We start from the raw sequence: 21,028 nt of genomic DNA, 5'->3' as shown, positions 1-21,028 counted from the left end.
ATAATATAATATAATATAATATAATATAATATAATATAATATAATATAATATTAATAAATTATATATATATAATATATATATAAATATATAAAGAGTGGTTACCAGTCTGAAAATTATATTTTAAATATGAGTTGTTTTATAGTAACATACCCAAAAAACTCAACCACCCTTGTGCACTCATCTCCAAATATATGCTGACCGCGATGTTTAGATTTAAATTCTTCTGTATTTTCTATATTCTTTGTCAGTAAAGAAAAGGCCAAGAGACTAATTCTGGGGTAGCTAGTAATCTAAAAAGGATCTCCAAGAAATGATGATACTGAATTTTTTGTTCTAATTAAAACAAAAATGAAAAAATTTAGATGGCGTATGCTCAATGAGGAACTTGGTATTTGGTATGACCCATATGGTATTTGGATCACTGTAGTAATTTAGGAAAAGAAGATCATGAACAAAGTGATTTCTTCATTGGTTTTCTCACTAAAGGGTACTGTTACCATTGCATTTACACACAGTCTTTCAATATTTGCTTTTATTAACAGCTGGTCTATGTGGAGCCCATTTCAGTCAGTGCGTATGCACATGCTTAATATAACATATAAACATGCACTGGACATTCAGAAGTATTTACAAATTCAGTCCAAAAATTGGATGGATATTCTGAATGTCTAATGAATTAGAGAAGAAAAACTTATGAATAAAGGTAGGTGAACCACATCAAATTTTTGGTCTATTGGGTAACAACACATCAGATGGGGAAACAGAAGCAATACCCAAAGATGCAAAACTATGAATTTCTTTACTTTCAATATCATTTTTGCAGCAGGAATATTAAAACAATTTTAAGTTAATAGAGATCGATTAAAAAAATGCTTCCGTCACAACTCTTTGATTTATTAGAGAACGCTTTTCAAGAGCTTTAATAGCACAGCTTTAATTACAGTTTATAATGGTTTATAATGTTTCTTTGATAAGTGACTTAAATTAGAACTTATGTATCTTTAATTGCTTGTAATGCATATGAATGTGAAAAACAATGAAGTTTTGCATGAATTAATTACATATGGTGATAGTAACATTATACGATGACAATATGTTTCAAAGTTTTGAAATACATTACACGAATCATATATTGTATGAGAGTAATTGTAAAGCTTTCACTACCACATATGAAGACTCTATATTAGCTCCCCTGTTAATCAGGAGTCTTGTCACATGTATTCATTATTACTTCCATATTTTTTTTCTTTGTAAATGGAACAAGTAAATGTATGTAGCTTCTACAAAATTAAGTTGGCATTAGTGTTGGAAAAGCTTTAAATCTACATCTATATCTGTTAAACCATATAGAATGCATTATTTTTGCACAGATTATTCACAGAACTATTTAGCATTATATCACAGCAATGAACATCCCTGTCTGCATACCAGTCCTGCTAGCTTTTGTAAATCTCCCTAGCCTCTAGGTATGAACAGTCATTCCCGGGCTTACAAAACTCATATTTAAATGCGCTTATGAAATTGGTCCCCAAGTCAGAAAAAAAGCCCCCCCCCCCTTTTTTTTTTTTTTTCCCCAGGCACTTAAAATTAACATTATCTGTATGTGCTAAGAAAGATGACGTCATAGAGCCATACCTCAAATTCTTCAGAAAAACCATTACTTGCATGTAAATCTGCAACATGTTTTGGAAAATGCTTTATTGGAATTGCTCCAACATCATCTTAGGGGTGGGAAAAGACAAAAAATATATTTATGAAGAATAAAAAGCCAGAGTAACATATAAAGAAGTTCATATGTAGGCAATCCACACAACATCCTGAAATAAAATTTTTGGCATGAACTTCGGATATACAGCTTCCCATAAAAATAAAAACACTGTTAACATTTCTAAAACCATTCTCAAACACTTAGGCATTCTCAAACACTTATGGCTATTCTGAGGGAAGATAGGGAAAATGCTCAACTAGGTCTTGCTCTGGCCTTAAGCTCCCAAAATAAAGGTGCTGATTCTGCAAATGCTGAGCTTGCCTGAAGAGCTCTTGGTTGACTGAACTTGACTGAAAAGTCAAGGGGAACTGGAAGGTTTAGCGGTTTGTTAAAAGATGTTCAAATGGAGAGGGTAGGATCAGAATTCTGGATAATTCTCGTAAAGAATGATCAGGCAGAGGAGTCTGGATGCTTCAGTGTTGCACTGGGACTCTGATACAGTACATGGACTAGCCACGTTTTCCCTAACCTACTAAATTAATGCAGCATTATGTGAGTAGTATAATTTTAACTGATGTGTTGCATATTTGCATTAGCATCCAAAGGAAACAACAACCAATTTACATTTTTTACTGAATAAATGAGTTTATCCTGCAAGAATTTTCTCCCATTCTACCCATGATTACCTATTGATATAATTTTATGTCTGATCCTGGAGTATTGACTGCAAATTCTTACGTCAGGCTTCATACTTCAAGTTATAAGTGGAAGATTTAAGATTTTCTGAATACCCACAAATGAAACATCTACATTTTCAACCAACAAATGTGACTCATGTAACTCATGGGTCCAAATATTGAGTCTGAATTTTTCATCAGATGTTTATATTCCAGTACATCTCCTTCCTACTTTATACAAATACAGAAAAACACTCATGTAGAACGTTCATTAGGGATCATGTCAAAAACCTTTGGGACCTTTAATCTATTCTTTCTAGCAAATACGCTAGGTAAACAAAGTCATCTGTTCTGTTAATTACCTGTTAAAGGACAACATTATTTTAGCTGGTTTTGGCTCTGAAGAATACCAATTTTGTTTATTTATTTATTTATTGGAATGCCTTTCATGGATTAAAAATATGTTTATTTCACAATATATAAGTTCAGCACTATTTCATATGAGAAAGAAACGTCAAAAACATTGATCAAAGACTTCATATTTACATCAACAGATGTTCAGCAGTTGGGCCACCTAATAATTTTAGCTTTCAGTTACCAATAATTTGTTGATTCGTATTGAGATCCATCTGGTCTTCTACTTACGTGAATGGATCTGCATACAAAAAGTGAATTTATCCAGTCAAGCCTAAGGGAAGCTGAACAAATGTGTTACACTATCTTCACACTTCAGAGATGAAACCTGGCATAAAGTGTTTATTCTAATCATATGCAAACACAAAACCAGAAGGGAAGGTGGATAACCCTAAGAGTGAGGACAGAAAGGGAGAAAGAGATCTCAGGCTTGGTGTAAATACTATTTTATTTCCTAGCCAGTGTTAATCTCCTAATTCAATAAATTCTGACTTCAGGAGAATATTTTGTTTCTGGATAGTAGGTATCCCTTGAAGCTAACTGAATGTTGATATCAGTTCCTAATATTACTCTTTCACTCATTTGTGCTTAATAGATCCTTGGATTATACTGTGAAGTGCCAAGGCATTTTTTTCTGAATAACTGCAGATCTCCAATTTTTGCCAATGAAACTCCACAAAAGGAAAACTCAATATAAAACAAGATCTGTGGAGTGTGCTTCTGGACAAAGTTATAATAATTAAAAAAAGTCTATAAATAAGCAGTTACAAAATGCTCTTCCTTCTTTATGTTCTTTGCCAATATTATATGACAGTTAGTCTGAATTGTAAAATTACACCACTGAAACACGTGTGATAGAAAACACAAAACCTGCTCACTTGACATCTCTTGTACACAAAATAAAGTAAAAGCATTATTTTTTTTTTTTTTCAGTGCTGGACTTTAGAATATTTTATAGAATATTTTATGTATCTGTTAGTCACTTAAAAAAACACTTTTCTCTTTAATATTTATCGGTATTTCAGAAGTAAAATGTCCAGCATCAAAACACATATTTTAAACACTCAAATAACTGTAAGTGCAATTCTGTCTTATGACAATGGAAAACACTATCTCCCTGAGGTGAGCTGGTCAGGAAAAATTGCAAGAAAATTATACAGTTGTACTGCAATACAGTTAATGATAGAGAATAAGAGCTGAAATTTCCTGTAATGATTGGCACTTGACATTCATATATAATGACATGTTTTCTGAAATCAAGCTACATGCCTGCCTATTAACCATTTAGAAAAAGGTTATCTGTCTCCTAACAACAGCAATCAATGTAAGAAGCATTTAAAGATGCCTACAATTCAGTGACAACAGAGCCTAATGTCTGGGGTTTATTTAATTAAATGTGTTTACTAGTTATCTATACAAGGGCTGATTCTCCTTCCCCTACTCATTCTGAGGGTAACCAATGCCCAACCAATGCCCTGTGTAACTGCAAAATTTACAAAAGCATTCTTTGTGGAATGAGGTATCTTTTTCTCATTTGTGAAAATGTGACTTGGGGTCTGTTGCAGAATTAACCTATTTAACTTACTTTTTATTCTACCCAGTTTGAAAGAGCAAGGAGGGCTGCACATACTCCTCTGATACCTTTGAGGAAGAGAGAAAAAAACAGCTTCTCCAAAAAACTATAGTGGATATGGAAAGATAAAATGCTGATTATATTCTGTACTTGTGTATCATTTTTGAGAGGTTCACAGAGAATTTTACTGGTAGAAAACATGCCAATAAAATATATCAGAGTTAATGAAAACATTGTAATTGTTAATGAAATGCAGATACATGAGGCATACCTGGGTCACACAGGTAAAAAAGTAAAGGTGGTGTTATATACATAGGTGATCAATTAAAGGAAAACATGCAGCAGAGTGTGTTGCTGGTGTAATCCTCTGCTTTGTGACAGTAAACTAGAGCTGCTCAGTGTAGCTCAAACGGGGGTGACACTGGCTAAAAGACACAGCATCTCCCTGTGACTGCTCTGTAAGGTGAGGATACTTCTCATCTGTGCTATAGGAGAGAATATTAGTAACAGTAACCTCTGCCTCCACCAAGTGCACCTGTGTAGAAGTGGGTACAAGTGAAGAATTCATAGAGACACACACAAGGCAACACCTTTCAACAGCTAACACCAATCCACAGGGCAGCTGACAAAAAATACCTGAGACTGGGAAGACTGGAGCTGGGGGAGCAGAAATCACTCGAGGTGACGTATTATCTTCTAAATAAAAGTGAGCAGTCTGGAAACATTTCCTAGAGGAGAAGAAACATAAATAAGTATTGCAAACACAAAGCATTGCCTAAAACCTTTCAGAATTCTGGCATCATTTAGTCAAGATACAAAATCATGGTTTTGAAAAACAGTTCTCATGGAGCATCACATGTAACTGCTATAATATAAATATTCCTCCAATATACCCCAAATTATGTACACAACTTGAAGATACTTCATTAACTCAGCATAATATGTAGTTCATGCATCTTTACCTATACAAGAGGCAGAAGATAGAGCAGACATCAGACATAGTGAAAGCTGAAAGAGGAACTCCGCATCAGGAGCTACTGTAGATGCTGTACAACAACCAACAACTTCAAGTATAAAAAATGCCATTGTCTTCCTTGCTTATCCAAATTTGCACACATAATTACCATTCACTTTCATGTGATTATGCTAGCCTGAAGATGGAGCAGTGTATGAGATCAGCTCTGGTAATTCATCGATAGAGCCTACTGCAGACATGGAAACGCAGTCAGACGCAACATGATTTGTAGCAGACAAAAAAGAAGCTCTGGGCTACTGTGACTGTGTTAAACAATTTTTTTCATAATGTTGTTTTCAAAACACTGAGGGACACCTTAACCAAGAAGGACTTCCTGAAGTTGACAGACAAATGCAGGGGAATTTATGACTCCAGGAGATGCTAGATTTGTTGAAAAACACTGAAGGATGAATACAAATGGAATCAACCTTTGCTATGACCCACAATGTTATTTGTATCTGTGCTGTAATCCAGATGTGAGGATAATAAGAATAGCGTCTGTTAAGAGTCCGAGCTATTCAAGGGACTGAATAACCAACTGCTGCTGTAAGCATTTCAAAGCCTCCTTAATTAAAAAATCTCCATATGATTAGACATGCTAATAACAATCTTTACTCTGGGTCACTTAATCTATTTGAAATATTAGTCAATAATCATTAAATTTAAAAAGAAATATATGCATCAGGGAAATATTAATCTCATTTTGTATTACAAGATTCTACTTTTTGAAAGCTGTTGCCTGGAGTTATTGTACGATCTTTTTCTATTTTCTGTACTCAGTGTTATTTTAAATTCTAATTTGGCATTGTCCCTGTAAATGAGTATCACTGCACTAATAAACCTCCTCATATAACTGTTATAACCACATGGAAGTTCTGAGCCTTCTTTGAGTAATAAATATGTGGATGCTGTCATTCTTTCTAGAACCATTCATGTAGATCATAAAGGCTTTGGTAAGCTTATTTCAACTAAACCTCTGGGAAACACGCACATACTCATGGAATGTACTGGGAATTTTCTGTCTTTGTGTACAATACAGATTTTATTAAAACACAAGAAAAAAGTAGAGAGCTACATCAAAAAGAAAATCATGGCATGCTAAATAGTTCACACGACAATTAAATTTGGAGTCCAACTAGAATCCCCTAAAAGTAGTTTGTGATGGTCACAGAAGGGCTTGTGATTTTCTGTGTACTTAGCTTTACTTAGAAATGTCAGTTTTGGCTGTAAATCAAGAATATATTCAGGATATGCTTGGGAACACCTTTCTAATTATTAAACAGGATCTTATATTTGCAACCCATGGAGCTAGTGGCTGCTGAGGTGAGAGAGACTCTCAATGCTAGCATAGTACTTAAGAGTTAGTCTCAGACCTGTGTGTAAAATGACTGTGGGAGGCAGGAATACCAAAGTACTTCAAGTCACTAAACACTTTTGGAAATCTGGTACTGTCTGCTGGGCACTGAGAGTCTTGGTGTTCTATGTTTATTAAAAATAGCATCAACCAAACAAACATTCCAACCAGCTAAAGTACTAAAACCAAAAAAATGTTCTCTCCCCTATGCTTACAGCTTATGAACAATGATCATACATGAACTTTATGGAACAATGCTGAAGAGATTTGGCATCTCTTTGCCTGAGAAATGATTGAACTAAACAGAATTTAATTAGTGTAATGGTTTTCACATCTAAAGTAGTGATTTAAATGTCCTCATAATATGCTATCCATTCACTATCCTTCACTGAGCCACTGTATCTTTAATCTTTAACAAGTTAATTGTGGCTGAAAATAAATTACACCCTTAGCACATTTGGGAGACAAATTCATAGCAGTTGACTTAACCTGCAATAAGACTCATAAATAGGCGCTCCATCTGCTTCTGCATCAGCAGTGAAAGCCTTCATGACTAAACCTAATGTTAATAACCATGTCTCGTTAATTATTACTTGTTGTTAATGAAAAAAGTGATGACTATTTCAAACTTCCAGACAAAGGTCCCATCACTCAATGCTAACCTGATTATTTAATTTACACCTTTCATCACAGCATTTAGATCTTCAACCTAAAACTGTAATTTGTAATTTAGACACTGCACTTCTTAGAACACACACTTTATATCTGAGATAGTGCTAAAACATTGAATTAATTAGAGTGTCTGTATCTGTACAGGAAGCCATGAAGCAGCAGCTCTTTGGTTTAACATGAGAGATGCTAGATCTGAGTGAACGTTTCAGTGTGAACTGCTTGGGAGAAGACTGCACCTCAGACTGCAGAGGACTTAATTTTTTCTGGCACGTGGGCTTCTGGACTTCACCCCTGGACAGAGAGGGTGTGTAAGGTGCTCACTGCTTGTTTAGGCTGAGGAAGGAGCTGAACTTCCAAAGAAAGTGGCATCTGGGACTGGATGGGTATACCCACTGTTCACCCAAAACGGTCTTACAGGCATGGTTACTTCTTTCTCTGAGAATGTCAGGGCTTTTTGTTCTCACAGGGCATCTGGCAATGGGTATTCTCAAATACTTATTAGAATTTATTTTTAAATGGTTCTAATTGTTTGAATCCAAAAGTGGATCCAAAGGATATTTAAATGGATTCTTAGCGAATTCAATGATTCCAGTGATCCCATTTTTAAATGGGTCCAATTCATTTTAAAGTCTTGTCAGCTGAAATTTTATTTTTCAGATTATATTAACTCTTTTATTTATGGTTTGATGTTACATAGTTGATCATCCATTCTCTTTCATGGATGGGTGAAGGTGACCTTTGTAAGTTTAAATCTGTTTTTAATGTGTTTCCACATATGCAAGTTTAATTATCCCTACAGAGGATACTACTATCCCTATAGAGGATATTACTATCCCTACTCTTTTTCCATAGCTGAACACAGGATTCAAGGCATCAGTTCAAATCATAGAGAAGAAAATGGACATTCTTTGGTAGCTGTGTTTCAGAGATACAGGATAGAAGAGGAAAGTTAAAATTTAAATGATTGCTCAGGAAGTTGCCTGTCATTGGGCTGGCAATTTCTGAAGCACTGCTGTCATGCAGCTTCTAGGAGGCTTCATGACAGCCAGCTGATATTCAGTATTTCTAAAGATAAAAATGTAGCTGGAACTGCATTAGCAGTTCGCTGTTCACATTATTAGAGCTAGTCTCTTACTGAGATTCATATATGTTTGTTGAAAAAGAATATTGAATGGTACAATTCCCACTGACAACTATTACCATTTTACTGTTTTCTAAGCTCTTCTTATGTTAACCATTATAAAAACTGATTTGCACAAATAGACTGACATTTTTTCCTATAAATCATTTAATCAGGTTCATTTTCATCGATCAATACTATGAACTGTTCCAAAAGAGTACATATACACATAAATTTCCAGTATATGTCAGCACAGAGAAACTTTCAGTTTGAGTCACCTTAATAGATAAGGTTAATTCAACAAAATGGGAATGATAAAGCTATCCAGAAATGAGGAAAACAGAGTGTGGAGATTCAAATATCGCTGCTGCATAGTGTGCAAGGACTCAATCAAGTAGATAGATACCAAGAGGGATATATAGACTTTAGGTTTGGGTGGAAAATTCTCTCCAGTTATAAAAAAAAAGTGACCTGGAAGAGAAGGCCATTAAATAGGTAAAAGATTCTCCTTATTTATTCTACTGTAATCTTAATCATTCTGGAGAAATTAAAGGAAAATGACATTGCTTGGAAATTGCATGAATTATAAAAGGTTTGATGCAGAATGCTATAGTAATTCAAAACTATGCATTTTCCTACTGGCAATTATTTATTTAAAATTCTTTAGACAATGCTATCATTAAAGTTTTTATCCCTGCCAGAGAGATGAGTATTTTATCACAGAAAGATTGAAATTCTGCCTAATGAGATAGTGAAGAGATTGGGGAATTTCCTCAAGTGCTGATTAACAATTTCATGTAAAAACCAAAAACAACAAATAAAACAAAACCCAAACAACAGATGGTACAGAATTATTTTACTGATACATGTCATTTGAGTGAAGAACAAAATAATTTTGCCTTTTTTTTTTTTTTTTTGTTTAACCTTGAAAAGCTGGAATTTGATGCTCTTGGTAGGCTCTATTTGCTTTTTATTTTTATTTTTTTTAAAGATTATACCGTCTGTACATGCAAATCAGGAGCTAATGATGACACTATTCAATCAAATATCCATCCAGGTTATAACATTTTTTTTTTTTATTTTTTTTTTTTCTTCAGAACACTTTTGCCAAAGGAATATAGAATATATTCTTGCAAACCTAAACTTTTTTATTAACTTTATTGGCCCATATAAAAGAGAAATAAGTAAAAAATACACTATCGAAAGAAATACTGACCGCTTACATAAATTATTTCAAAATCAGCTAAGCCTAACCATAAAAATGTTTATAGCTACATAGCAATAAAGTTAAAGTTATAATTTGATTTTTCACAGACTTTAAAAAGAGTTGAGGGTCTTGTCACCTTTGAAAGAGGGCCACAAAATCCTACCCACAATACGTACTGTTTGTGTTCCATTCCTCTGAAACAAGAAACATGTTACTAGTGTTATCATAAAGCCCAAGAAAATTTTCTCAAGGATTAACAAAAAAAGAGCTCCATATTTTATTTTGTAGTACACAAGAAATACAGGAAAGATTAAATTCAGCTTCAAGAAGATATTACTGCTAACGGGATTTTTGCTTTATTTTGAAAGACCTATGTTACAGAATTGTTCATTCCCAGAGAAAGAATACAAAATGAACACAATGTTATTTGACAAAAACAAGCCTGTAACACATGTAGGATTACTAAAACTGCACTGTACAATCTGGGTCTTAAAATGGATGGTGTTCCCTGGCAAATTGAACAGATTTGAAATAATATTTAGGTTCAAGGTTGAATCCATTTGGAAGATGAGTATAAATGTTCATGTTGTGTAACATGAAAGATAGGAAAAGGTTCTCAATATGAAAGTAGTTAGCTGGAAATCCTGTGATGGAGAATGTAATTATCCAACTAGACATAAACCAAGAAATGAGTTGTGCAATTCTTCCTGTAATTAACTGTTTCTTTGAAAAGAAGAATAAATCTTTCTGACATTCACTCTTTAAAAGTGTCTTTAAGGCTGGCTGTCTTGTTACCATGTTTTCCTGGAATGAAGGAAGTTCCAACTCAATTTTTTAAGCCTAGTTCATTGAGGGTGGATGTATTCTGTCCACATGTGGGATATGGGCTGCTGGACATATAGAAAACCAGAGTCAGGATGAGAAGCAAAGTCAGCGAGCACAATCCTGACACCATAGCTTAATGGTTACAGTAGTAAGGAGCTGAGAGAGGGCAGTCCTGATTCTTGTTCCTGGTTCTTCACCACTTTTATATGTTTTAGATTAAGCAGGACTGGGTAGCAGAAAGAAAAAGAAGAAACAAACTCTGGAATCTTTTATGAGATGTTTGATCCTACCTCCCCCCTTGTTTGTACAGCTCCTGGAAGATCAAGGTCCTGTTCCTTGCTGCTAGATTATGTGTTAGTACTACGCAAGCAGTGAAGGGATCTGGTCCCTAGCAATCACAAAACAGTAAGAGTCTCCAAGACAGGAAGTTTTTGTAACTTATGTATATCCCTTCTTGTCCATGACATTTCCTTCTTGGCAAGCCACACTCTCAGGAAAGGGTTAGGGTTGTACATGGATTTTGAAAGCCCGTGAAAGCTTAAACAGCCCTCCCTGTCCCTAGGAAGAATCTCTGGCTTTATCTGCAGCCAACGAAGAAGAGTCAAAAGTTTGAGCATTGCCACATACTGTCACATTGCTAACAAGATTCCTCGTATGCTTGTAGCTTAGGCCACCTTGCACTATTGCACACAATGCTTGACTCAGAGACAGGTTAGGCCCAGGGACCATCCCTGGTACGTGATCTGAATGCATCCACCTCATTTTTCCCCCAGTGAAAGAAGAGACTTTGGCTGTACCGAAGTGACCTGTGCCATGCCAGTTGGCCACAGGACTGGAGAAAAATTCTGGTCCACCTTGTTTCACAGAATAGACACAGTCTTTTGCCCTCAGTGGTTATCTATTCTGGATTTCTTGTATATCTATCACTTTTCTTTAGCCTATCTGTTTTTTTCTTATTATCAATTTATCAAGTCACAGAGAAACATATCAATGAGGGAACCTGAGCAAATGTGCACATAGGAAACATCTTTAATTACTGAACATGATATAAGCTACTCAGGAAATGATTTTAAAATATTTACAAGCTATCCCATTTCTATCTTGCATACAATGCCAGCTACAGTATGCTCCTACATTCCTTCAGTCCTTTATCAATTACTTATTCATATGGTCCTGTTGAGGACCATAAATTCTTGTCTTAAATTGATAACTACCAATTGATAACTACCTCTTTTTTTTTTTTTTTTTTTTTTTTTTAACAGTTATACAATTGGGAACATAGGAAACAAACCCATATCATGCTCTTTATTTTTCTTCTTCCTCCTGTTCTTCTCAGTGCTCTGTTAACTCAGTTGGTTTCCAGGCATTAATAATCAAAGTAATTGTTAACTAAAATCTCTCAAAATGAAAATAAAGTATTTGCAATGGTTTAACACTCTGAAACCAGAAAGAATTGTAACTGAGCATTTTGGAAAGAAATCACCTTGTTACTTTATGTCACTGCAGCTCTATTCATTGCTCACTTTGGGAGTAATACAAAGACGCAGAGAGACAAGATCCAGTCTCCCTCCAGTAAAGCAGCTCAGTAACATCAATTGCAGTTTTCAAATCAGAGCTCTTTAGAACTGGAAAAAAAGTAAAACAACAAAACAACAACAACCAACAACTTACCTCCAGTATATGAGAATACCCACAAGAATCACTAGACAGATAAAAGTCAGGGCTGATACGACCACAAGTGGTATAACTGTCTTCTTCTCTGATTCCAGACTCTCAGCTAGACCGATACGAGACTCATGGCTACTATTACTTGCCTCTGCAGTCAGAGAAAATTGAAACAGTTCATGTTTAAATTATGAAAAACGCACAGCATGAGTGAATGTGTCTTATAATGAGCCTACTTATTATCACTTACCTTTTTTAATTTTTTTATTTTTATTTATTTATTTTTACTATGCACCGCTGATAATGTATACATTTGCAAACCAGCTTACAGAAAATAAGCAGACAGAGGGCAAAGCAAAGTGTTCAAGCTTTTGTGACTCAGCCTTCCAGCAGTGGAGACTTCTCTTTGTAAAAATAGCAGATGGTTGTTAAAATATAGGAGAAGAAAGTTTTTTATTTTCATCTGTTTATTAGCTGAAAGTCAAATGAGTTAAGGGATCTGAATATATAAAGAACACTTTGGTATTAATCTGTTACTCATGTATTGCAAATCATTTCTCTTTGACTAATAATGAAATGTGATTTTTTATTTTTATTTTTTACAATAGAAAATCTCTACATGATTTCTTTATTGCACTTAAGACTCCTGTATTTTAATACGATGTCCATTTAGTAACCTGCCTTATAGACACATTAAAAAAATCCTACTTCCTTTGAATTCAATTGCAGTATTCTTCTACTGCAACAAGAATTAAATTTCCTACCTCCATCTTTACAGGGAATCCAATTATTGTTTAGATATTGTCTAGATTTCATGTATCTGTCAGTCTTGTAAAGTTGGAAGACCAAAATATTTGGACAATGAATCTGCATTGAGGTTAAAATTATGTATTTTATAAGCTAATTAAAATAAGAGACCATAAAGGTGGATGAGACCAATCCTGTAGGCTTTACTATGGTCATCCCTTTTTAAGTAAGCACTTAATTTAGACAGAAAATAACTGATTCTTTTAAATCTGTGCAGCTTACTGTGATCTGTGATGATTATGTGAGTTAAAACACAGAAATAATGGCTTTCATGCTTTTTAGAATTAAACTAATTTTCTAGATTTTCTAAGACAATTACAAGTTTTCTGCTTTAGTGAGCAGTCCTAATACAGCAAATGTTCTGTATGGGAGTAGAATTTTGCTGTCTACAAATCAGCTGCCCTCTACTGGGATTTCAAGACCAATTCTATGTGAATGCAAAACTTTCAAGCAAAGGGGAGAAGAGAATGGAGTTAGATATGAAAAAAATACCGACAAAAAAGCCTATGTCCTAAAGAGGATGTCAAAAAACAGCTTCACACAGTCCAAATTTCCAGGCAGCACTTGGCTTGTGTTTTCTTGAGTTTTATAGCTTTCTATACAAAGATGTCTAGGCTTCAATCTTGCAGGTATCTCCTTGGTTTTAGTTCAAAGTGCTCAAACGTTTAAATTATTCACTACTTTTTAAATCCTCAATGTGTAAAGTGATTGCAGGCAAAAGTTGCTTCTGAAAGTTTGTCCTCCAGTTTCTGGTGAGTAGACTAAAATCAGTATTTTCTATTGATTTCAGTGGAAACTAAATATATGTATGAGAGATCAGGATACAACCCCTCTGAAGCATTCACACTTGCTTATCCCATTCTGGAGTAATTCATAGGGTGAGACCCAGCCTCATCTGTGTGAGGGCAGGGTTCCTTCAAACTGCATGACAAAATCTGTCCTCCTATGTGGAATTCCTATTCTCCTATGTGGAATGAAGAGTGGCAATTTCCTGCAACAAGGAGCTTCTTGCCCATTTGGCCATCACTCCAATGATGGTGGCTGAAAAGGCAGTCTCGTCTGTAGCAGATTTCTTGCTCCCTAATATGCTCCCCAACATGCTTGGATTATACACATTATTCTTCAAATTAATTAATCTTATGTTTTTTCAATTGATGTTGAAAAGTTTAGAAAGCCACAGTGGTCTCATGGAGAAAGTCCTAGTTCTGAAGAAGTGTGAATAAAAGTCAACTACAGAGTGGGAAAAATTTAAATGACAGTTTTGCTGTAATAATCAAAACAAGATAATTCATTATTTTTTGCTGAATTCACTGTAATGTGTACAAAACCTCTCAGGTATATTTGATTTACTAGAGACCATGTTAGACATGCACACATTTATTTTTCAGGTTTGAAAAGACTATACTGGCATAATTTGTTAGAAAAAAATATGTACATGAAAAAATACTGTATGGTATCTTTCAATAATATCTAGAAAACAAAATTTAAGGCTATTGTGCTACTATTCTATTCTTATGTAGTCTTTTTTTCATTACTCTTAGTAATAGTTCAAGCTCATTGTTAATTAGCAATGACACCCATTACGTAAACTATAAATCTCCTATGGTAACATTCATTTGTATTTGCAATAGAGCTTTTGAAATATTAATGTTCTTTTGCTGATATAATAAAAAAAAAAGTATTTGATCCGTGTGGTAACCACTTACCTACTGAATGACACCTTCCACTTATTGATTCAGTTTTATGATGCCTACCTTGTTAGGACTAATAATAATTTCAGCATATTTTTAATGTTATTTCATTTTTTTTTTCTTACTTTCTCTTTTTCATATTATATTAGCCCCAACTATACAGAGTGTCAATTTACCACCTTTTTGTATTAGTATTCTCGTGTTCATGAGTAGTATCATCTCATGATTTTGCTGCGTATTTGTAGGACTGGGCCTAAAATTTCATATGCTTTGCAGAGCCCGTTTCTTGGTGGATTTAGCTGGATGATACTGCCCTCTACAGATGCTATGAATGCTTATGCTACGAATGCTTAAGCTCAATTTATTTAATTTATTTTCTAAAATAAAAGTTCTTTTTTTTTTTTTTTTTTCCTCCTCCTTCCCCCCCTCAAATCATAGACATTTTTTTTTCTGATTTTACTCTCACATTTTCAGCACTCTAACAAGGGGCAATACAAATTATGTGTCTGAATAGATCAAGTTTTCAACAACACATTTTTAAGAATACAGGAAATGCTTTGTATTCATGCAGTTCTTATCTATGTGAGGTGTAGTTTTGCCTTCTGATCTTATCAGACACAGTTCACAAAAACTCGCACTGACTTCAGTTAGGAACTCCTAATTAGGAAAATAACACTAAATGTATAAAAAAAAAGTACAGAAGAACCTGTCTCTATTGTTTTGAAATTGCACAAAACTGACACAAAAAGTCTGAATCTTACTGAAATTTGAAGTTGGCATATGCAGAATAAAAATGAATGTTTTTGAGTTAAGATCTATCAGAATCATACTGAAACATATTCTTCCTTGTTCAATACACCTTTGAAAATAAAAAATAAAACACAAGGACAAAAATGTGCTGTCATAATTTAAAAACAGAACCTCAGAGATAAGTTTCTTCTGGGAAAGGTATTGTTTCCTCTTTTTTTATGGGCAGCACTTGTCTTTGTATAAGAAACTTACATCCCTTTACTACCTTAAAACTAAAATTAAATCATTAACATTGAAACAAATTTGTTTTTTAAGTGCATCACCCAACTGCTGCTGATGGTACACGTCTATTCAAAAGCAGAACAGGAATCTCCCTTCTGAAGAGTAGTTCAGTTGCTGTTTTAAGTAGCCAGAAATAGCACTTGCTAGCTAGCCAGCTCAGCATGCACCCCCTGTTCCCCAGTTCTTCCTTAATCACACCCATGGGCCCTGTTCTCCTTTTATTATATGTATTTCTCATTCTCTACAGCACAAAAGTATCCCCTTGCAGCTTTCCATGGTATGCATTACTTATCCATAACTAACCTGCCTCAGAGATGTTGAATACTGATGAGTGATCACTAGTTACAGATGAGGCTGATGACTGTGATGATCCAGGAGTTAATTCTGAGTTACCTGCTTCAACTGCCCCTTCCGTTTCTCTCTCGTTAAGGTCAGGAAAACTGAAATCTGTTGATGTTTCATTATCATTAAGGCTATCTGAGGTACCTTGGCCAGAACCACTTTCTTCATCACTTGTAAAAACAGCCCAAGACTTAGACTCTGATGTGTTTTGCAATGGGATACTAGCAGTTTGAATACTCTTCTCCAAAACTGTAGGGTTGTTGTGCTTCTTGGATATCACACTTGCTGGCAAAGTTGGTACAGATGTGTAATTATGTCTGTCCGTGGCATGGTTTATATGACTGTCTGATGCAGCAGTTGAAATTTTCTCTTCTTCTTCAGGTTTCTCAGAATGCGAGCTTATAATTTGGTTGCTCTGGTCCTTGTTATTGTTTACCTCTCCATTTTGTTCCTCTACTACCATATCCTGAGCTTCTCTATGGGAAGTGCATGATATACAGTTACTTATGGGAAAGCCATCATCATATTCATCGTAGTCATCCTCAACTACAGAAGGCCACATATCGGTACTGGACGTGATACTGGGAGACAACCCAGATGATTCTCTAGAAGGAACCAGCAACTTATTCAAAGTTACAGGGTTCTCACTTTTGGGAGGAACAGCCATAACAGAAATATGTACATTTGGTAAAGGAAAGGTGTGATGAACAGACACATCAGAATCAGAAACCACTGCAGGCATTTGAACAGGATCAAAACCAAGTGAAGAACTTGAAGAGACACTGGCAGCCTCACTTTGTTCAAAAATACTTGAAGAGACATGACTGTCTGGAGGAGTAGCTACATTTGGTAATGTATCAGCAGTTAGGAAGGGAGTTGTTACTGCATTTGCTGCTTGGGGGGGAAAGGCATTTTCTAAACTGGTCAGCTGGAACGAAACATCACTACTGTACAATGAAGGCATAACCTGCTGAACATCTTCACTGTTAAACAAGCTGGATGGAACATATTCCTCACTTGCATAAGATAAACTTTGAAGTGATGCTGTGGGCTTACTAATAGTGTTGGACAACATATCAGCAACAGAAGGTGCAGATGTAGAAGGCAACATAGTTTCATTTGTAGCAGAACCTGGTGCCATTTGATGCAATATTTGGTCAAATGTAGAACTATCTTTATAAACCCTGGAGCTTTCAGCCAATATCGGATCACTAGGCACAACTGCAGCTGTGTTAAACAGAGTGCCATTGCCAGAAGTTTGGAAGGAGGATTTCAGTAAAGCTTCATTATTTAATGCAGCTGAGGCCTCATAAAAGTACGGCTGAGTTGAGGATAACATTTTGCTATAAGCATGGGCAGAGATAGCTTGTTCTGAGATTGCACTAAGCACAGGTTTAAGCAAAGTGTCATCAGCGGCTGAAGATGTAACATGCAAAGGCTGAACAGAAAGGTGATTTTCTGTAAGTTTACTAATATCGTGATCAAATACCTTAGTAGTGGGAATAGCAAAAGAGACTGGAAGGATTCCCTTTGTGCTAGAAACAGGAAGTGGACTTTCTTGCAGAGACGTATTCTGCTTAATTATATCATTATTAAAAACAGATGTAGAAGGTTCAGGTATCACTTTACTTTCAGCATTGGAAGCCATTTCTCTTAAAGAAGAAGAAATTTGCAGTTCTTTCTCATCTCCATACACAACATCACCTTTTTGAAGCATCTTATTAACATCACTAAACCCAGATGATTCATATGTAATTTCATCTACAGAATCAGAAGAAGAAACGTTAAGTATGGTCAAAGTGTCTGTATCAGGCAAAAGGGACTCACTACCAGAGTATGCTTCAGACCAATCCAGATCACTAGACAGAGAGCGCGTAGGCTGCAGCAAAGTATCAGCTTGTGATATTACAGAGGAAGGTTTATGCACCAGTACATTGTTATAGCTGCTAAATAAATGATCCTGACGAAATATGTCAACAGAATCATGCACAAATTCTGCAGAGTCATAAGAAACAGTAAAGCTTTGGAGGGAGCCCACATTACTAGACAAAGCATAAGGAAGTTCAGACATTGTAGATAGTACATGCACATTTAAATCACTGCTGGATGGTTCGACTTCAGAAAATATGTGAGTTCTATTATGACCAAATATCAGTGTCTCTGAAGCAGCATGAGTAGTCTGATGTGACACCACATCAGAATATTGAGCAAGGCTTGGCCGCATTAATGTATCACCCTCTGCCAATGTCAAAGAAGCATGCAGGGACACCTTATCACTTGCAACGGCTGGAGTAGCACTTTGTGGAAACATTCGAGAAACTGTGTACAGACGGTGAAACATTTTACTACTGGAGGAAGCAGAGGAAAATGTAAGCAAAGGTACATCATCATAGGAAGACAGGGTGGGTTCAAATGACACATCGACACTGGGAAATACAGGTGTAGCATGCAAGGTCACATCACTATCTGATGTAGCAGGGGTAGTGTCGAGCATCTGAGAGTCAAACAATAAAGGGGTGACTAGAGGAAACACTTCACTACTGTAGGAAGGTTGAAGAGGTATCTCACCATTATAGACTGGCTGAGTTGTCTGAGAGAGTACCTCACTGGCAGCAGAAGCAGAACCATATTCTCCAGAGCTTGAAGAGACAGAGTGAGGTGATAATTCAGCAGAGGAGAAAGCAAAGGTAGGATAATGTGGCAATTCTAAATCCGCATCTGAAGTGTCTTGTGAAATCACTGGGCTGCTTGAATAGGGCACTGTAGCTGGCTTTAATTCCTCTACATAAGCCTCAGTGTAACTGGTCTGAGACAATTGCCTGCTATTCGATGTACCAACAGACTGAGTTGTTAGATCTGTAGTGTTATGAAACCACATATTTCCATCAGCAGCAGATGTATGCTTTGGAGGTTCATCAGAGCTTGAGGATGCTACACTTTCTGAAATGTATTTAATGGAGCCCTGGGAAAGAACATCCTGCATGCTTATATCTGGGCTTCCTGAAGGAAGGATGTCTTCTTGGGAAGTCTCCTCTCTAACCGGCTGTGCTGAAGAAGTGGTAAGAATGGAATTCCAAAAGTCATCAGATTCCTGATCATGTTTAAAAGGAGGCAATAAGAAATCTTCATTGCTATGGCCAGTAGTTGTTATTCTGGTTGGTTCAGTGCCTGAAGAAAGGTATATGTATTCTTCTTCTATGCCTTTGGTGGAGTCAATGAGTTGAGGAGGAACTCCAGTAATTGTTCGGGATTCCAAAAAAGGATCTTCCTCTTCTTCAGAAATTTCACTAACAGGTGGAGAAGTAGGATAATAAACTGCTTTGAAAACATCATCCTTACCATTCAATTCTTCTTCTTTTGTTAAGTATCTATTTCTTTTAGCATCATTAGGTTTAGTTCCCATGTTTTCTTGACTGTAGCTGGATGTAGTCACCTGGAAATCTTTCCTCCTTATTTGGTTTATTGCACTGTCAGTGCTAGGAATCATTGCAATTTCTTCATCCACCTCTGTTTCCTTTTCATCAACTTCATCCTTTGAAAAAATATCATAGCCGAAGACAATTAAGTGTTTATAGACACTGTACACAAACAAAAGCCAAAACTTCAATAATATATTTCTCTGGCTCCATAAAAACAAGAGGTGCAAGACAACTGACAACCTTTCAGAAGATTGCTGATCTTAAAACAAAACATATAGTTGTAAGATTAGGTATCCTCTTCACTTGAGAATATTATTTATTTGAAAGACAAATAAAAAAATCCTGCGCACATCTTCTGACATGATGTGTTACTTTTATTCTGAGAGATAAAAAACACTTATTTATTTATATTTATTACTCAGAAAGTTCTACACCTTTCTAATAAAATGCAATTGTACATGCAGTACACATTAATGAAAAAGGATTTTGCTATCAGAATATCCTGTAGATTTGCATTAATATTCTATTTATTGATTAAACTGTCCTAATAACAGAATATCATCATAGTTTCCTAGACCAGGATGTAAAACTTTATTGTGTAAAAGTTTCACAAGTCTTGTGAGTGACTCTATCTAGTCCTTGTTATGATCCTTTGTTTGCTGAACACAAATAATGATATCTTGTAAAAAGTCTACATCAGGGTTTTGACTTTTAAGACCAGATCCAATAAATAAATAAATAATGTAATCAGGATCTAGGTGGTCCTTGAGGACCAAAGTTCAAATCCTGTCCTTGTCCCCAGCTTCCCCTGACCCATATCCAAAACTGTAGAGTACATTCATCTAAATTGCTCAGGAAGGAATTTTGATCAAGCACAGCTTGATCAAGCACAGCTTGATCAAACACACAACACTGCAAAATGTGCAGCACAGCTCTGTACAAGGACCACAACTCTTTCCATTGACTTGATAGGCACACTTATGGCTAATAGACACCATCAGGACATAAAATCTTGCAGAACAGAATAATAGAATCAGAGAATGGCTTGGGTTGAAAGGGACCTGAAAGATCATATAGTTTCAACCCCCCTGCCAAGGGCAGGGATGTCACCCACTAGACCAGGCTGCCCAAAGCCCCATCCAACCTGGCCTTGAGCACCTCCAGGAATGGGGCATCCACAACTTCTCTGGGCAACCTGTTCCAGTGTCTCAGCACCTTCATAGTAAAGAATTTCCTCCTAATATCTAATTCAAATCTCCCCTCTTTCAGTTTAAAAGCATGCCTTCTTGTCCAGTCACTATCTGCCCATTCAAAAAGTTGCTCTCCAAATACAATCAAAACTGTTTTTCTTTTGAAGATACAGCTTGATGATGTGGTGGTAATTCCCAACTGTTTTTATTCAAGACCATAATGTTGAGAACACTCTGAAAATAGGAGACTGGGATGCAATTCTCAGTCTGAGAAACCCTCTGTTTCCACTACAGTTTAGTCTGAGTTGATGTCCCA

The 21,028-nt window shown here is 35.8% G+C and overlaps 1 protein-coding gene across 8 annotated transcripts in view; it reads right to left on the bottom strand.

Annotated features, from left to right (window-relative positions):
• The window catches only part of PTPRZ1 (protein tyrosine phosphatase receptor type Z1), a 138,833-nt gene that overhangs the window by 18,528 nt on the left and 99,277 nt on the right, over positions 1-21,028 (bottom strand). For 4 of the 8 annotated variants that reach the window (XM_084505616.1, XM_084505617.1, XM_084505618.1 and 1 more), the window contains exons 12-15: positions 16,065-19,635; positions 12,238-12,382; positions 5,010-5,101; positions 1,637-1,722 (exon numbers count right to left, since the gene is read on the bottom strand). In XM_084505616.1, the coding sequence (XP_084361742.1) occupies positions 1,637-1,722; positions 5,010-5,101; positions 12,238-12,382; positions 16,065-19,635 (3,894 nt within the window). The remainder of the gene's footprint in view (positions 1-1,636; positions 1,723-5,009; positions 5,102-12,237; positions 12,383-16,064; positions 19,636-21,028) is intronic. The other 4 variants (XM_084505621.1, XM_084505622.1, XM_084505623.1 and 1 more) reach the window with 2 other exon arrangements.

Source organism: Aythya ferina (assembly GCF_964211825.1).
Source record: "Aythya ferina genome assembly, chromosome: 1".
Classification (NCBI taxonomy): domain Eukaryota; kingdom Metazoa; phylum Chordata; class Aves; order Anseriformes; family Anatidae; genus Aythya; species Aythya ferina.
The sequence above is the reverse complement of the archived record's forward strand: the minus strand, read 5'-3'. Positions and strand labels throughout refer to the sequence as shown.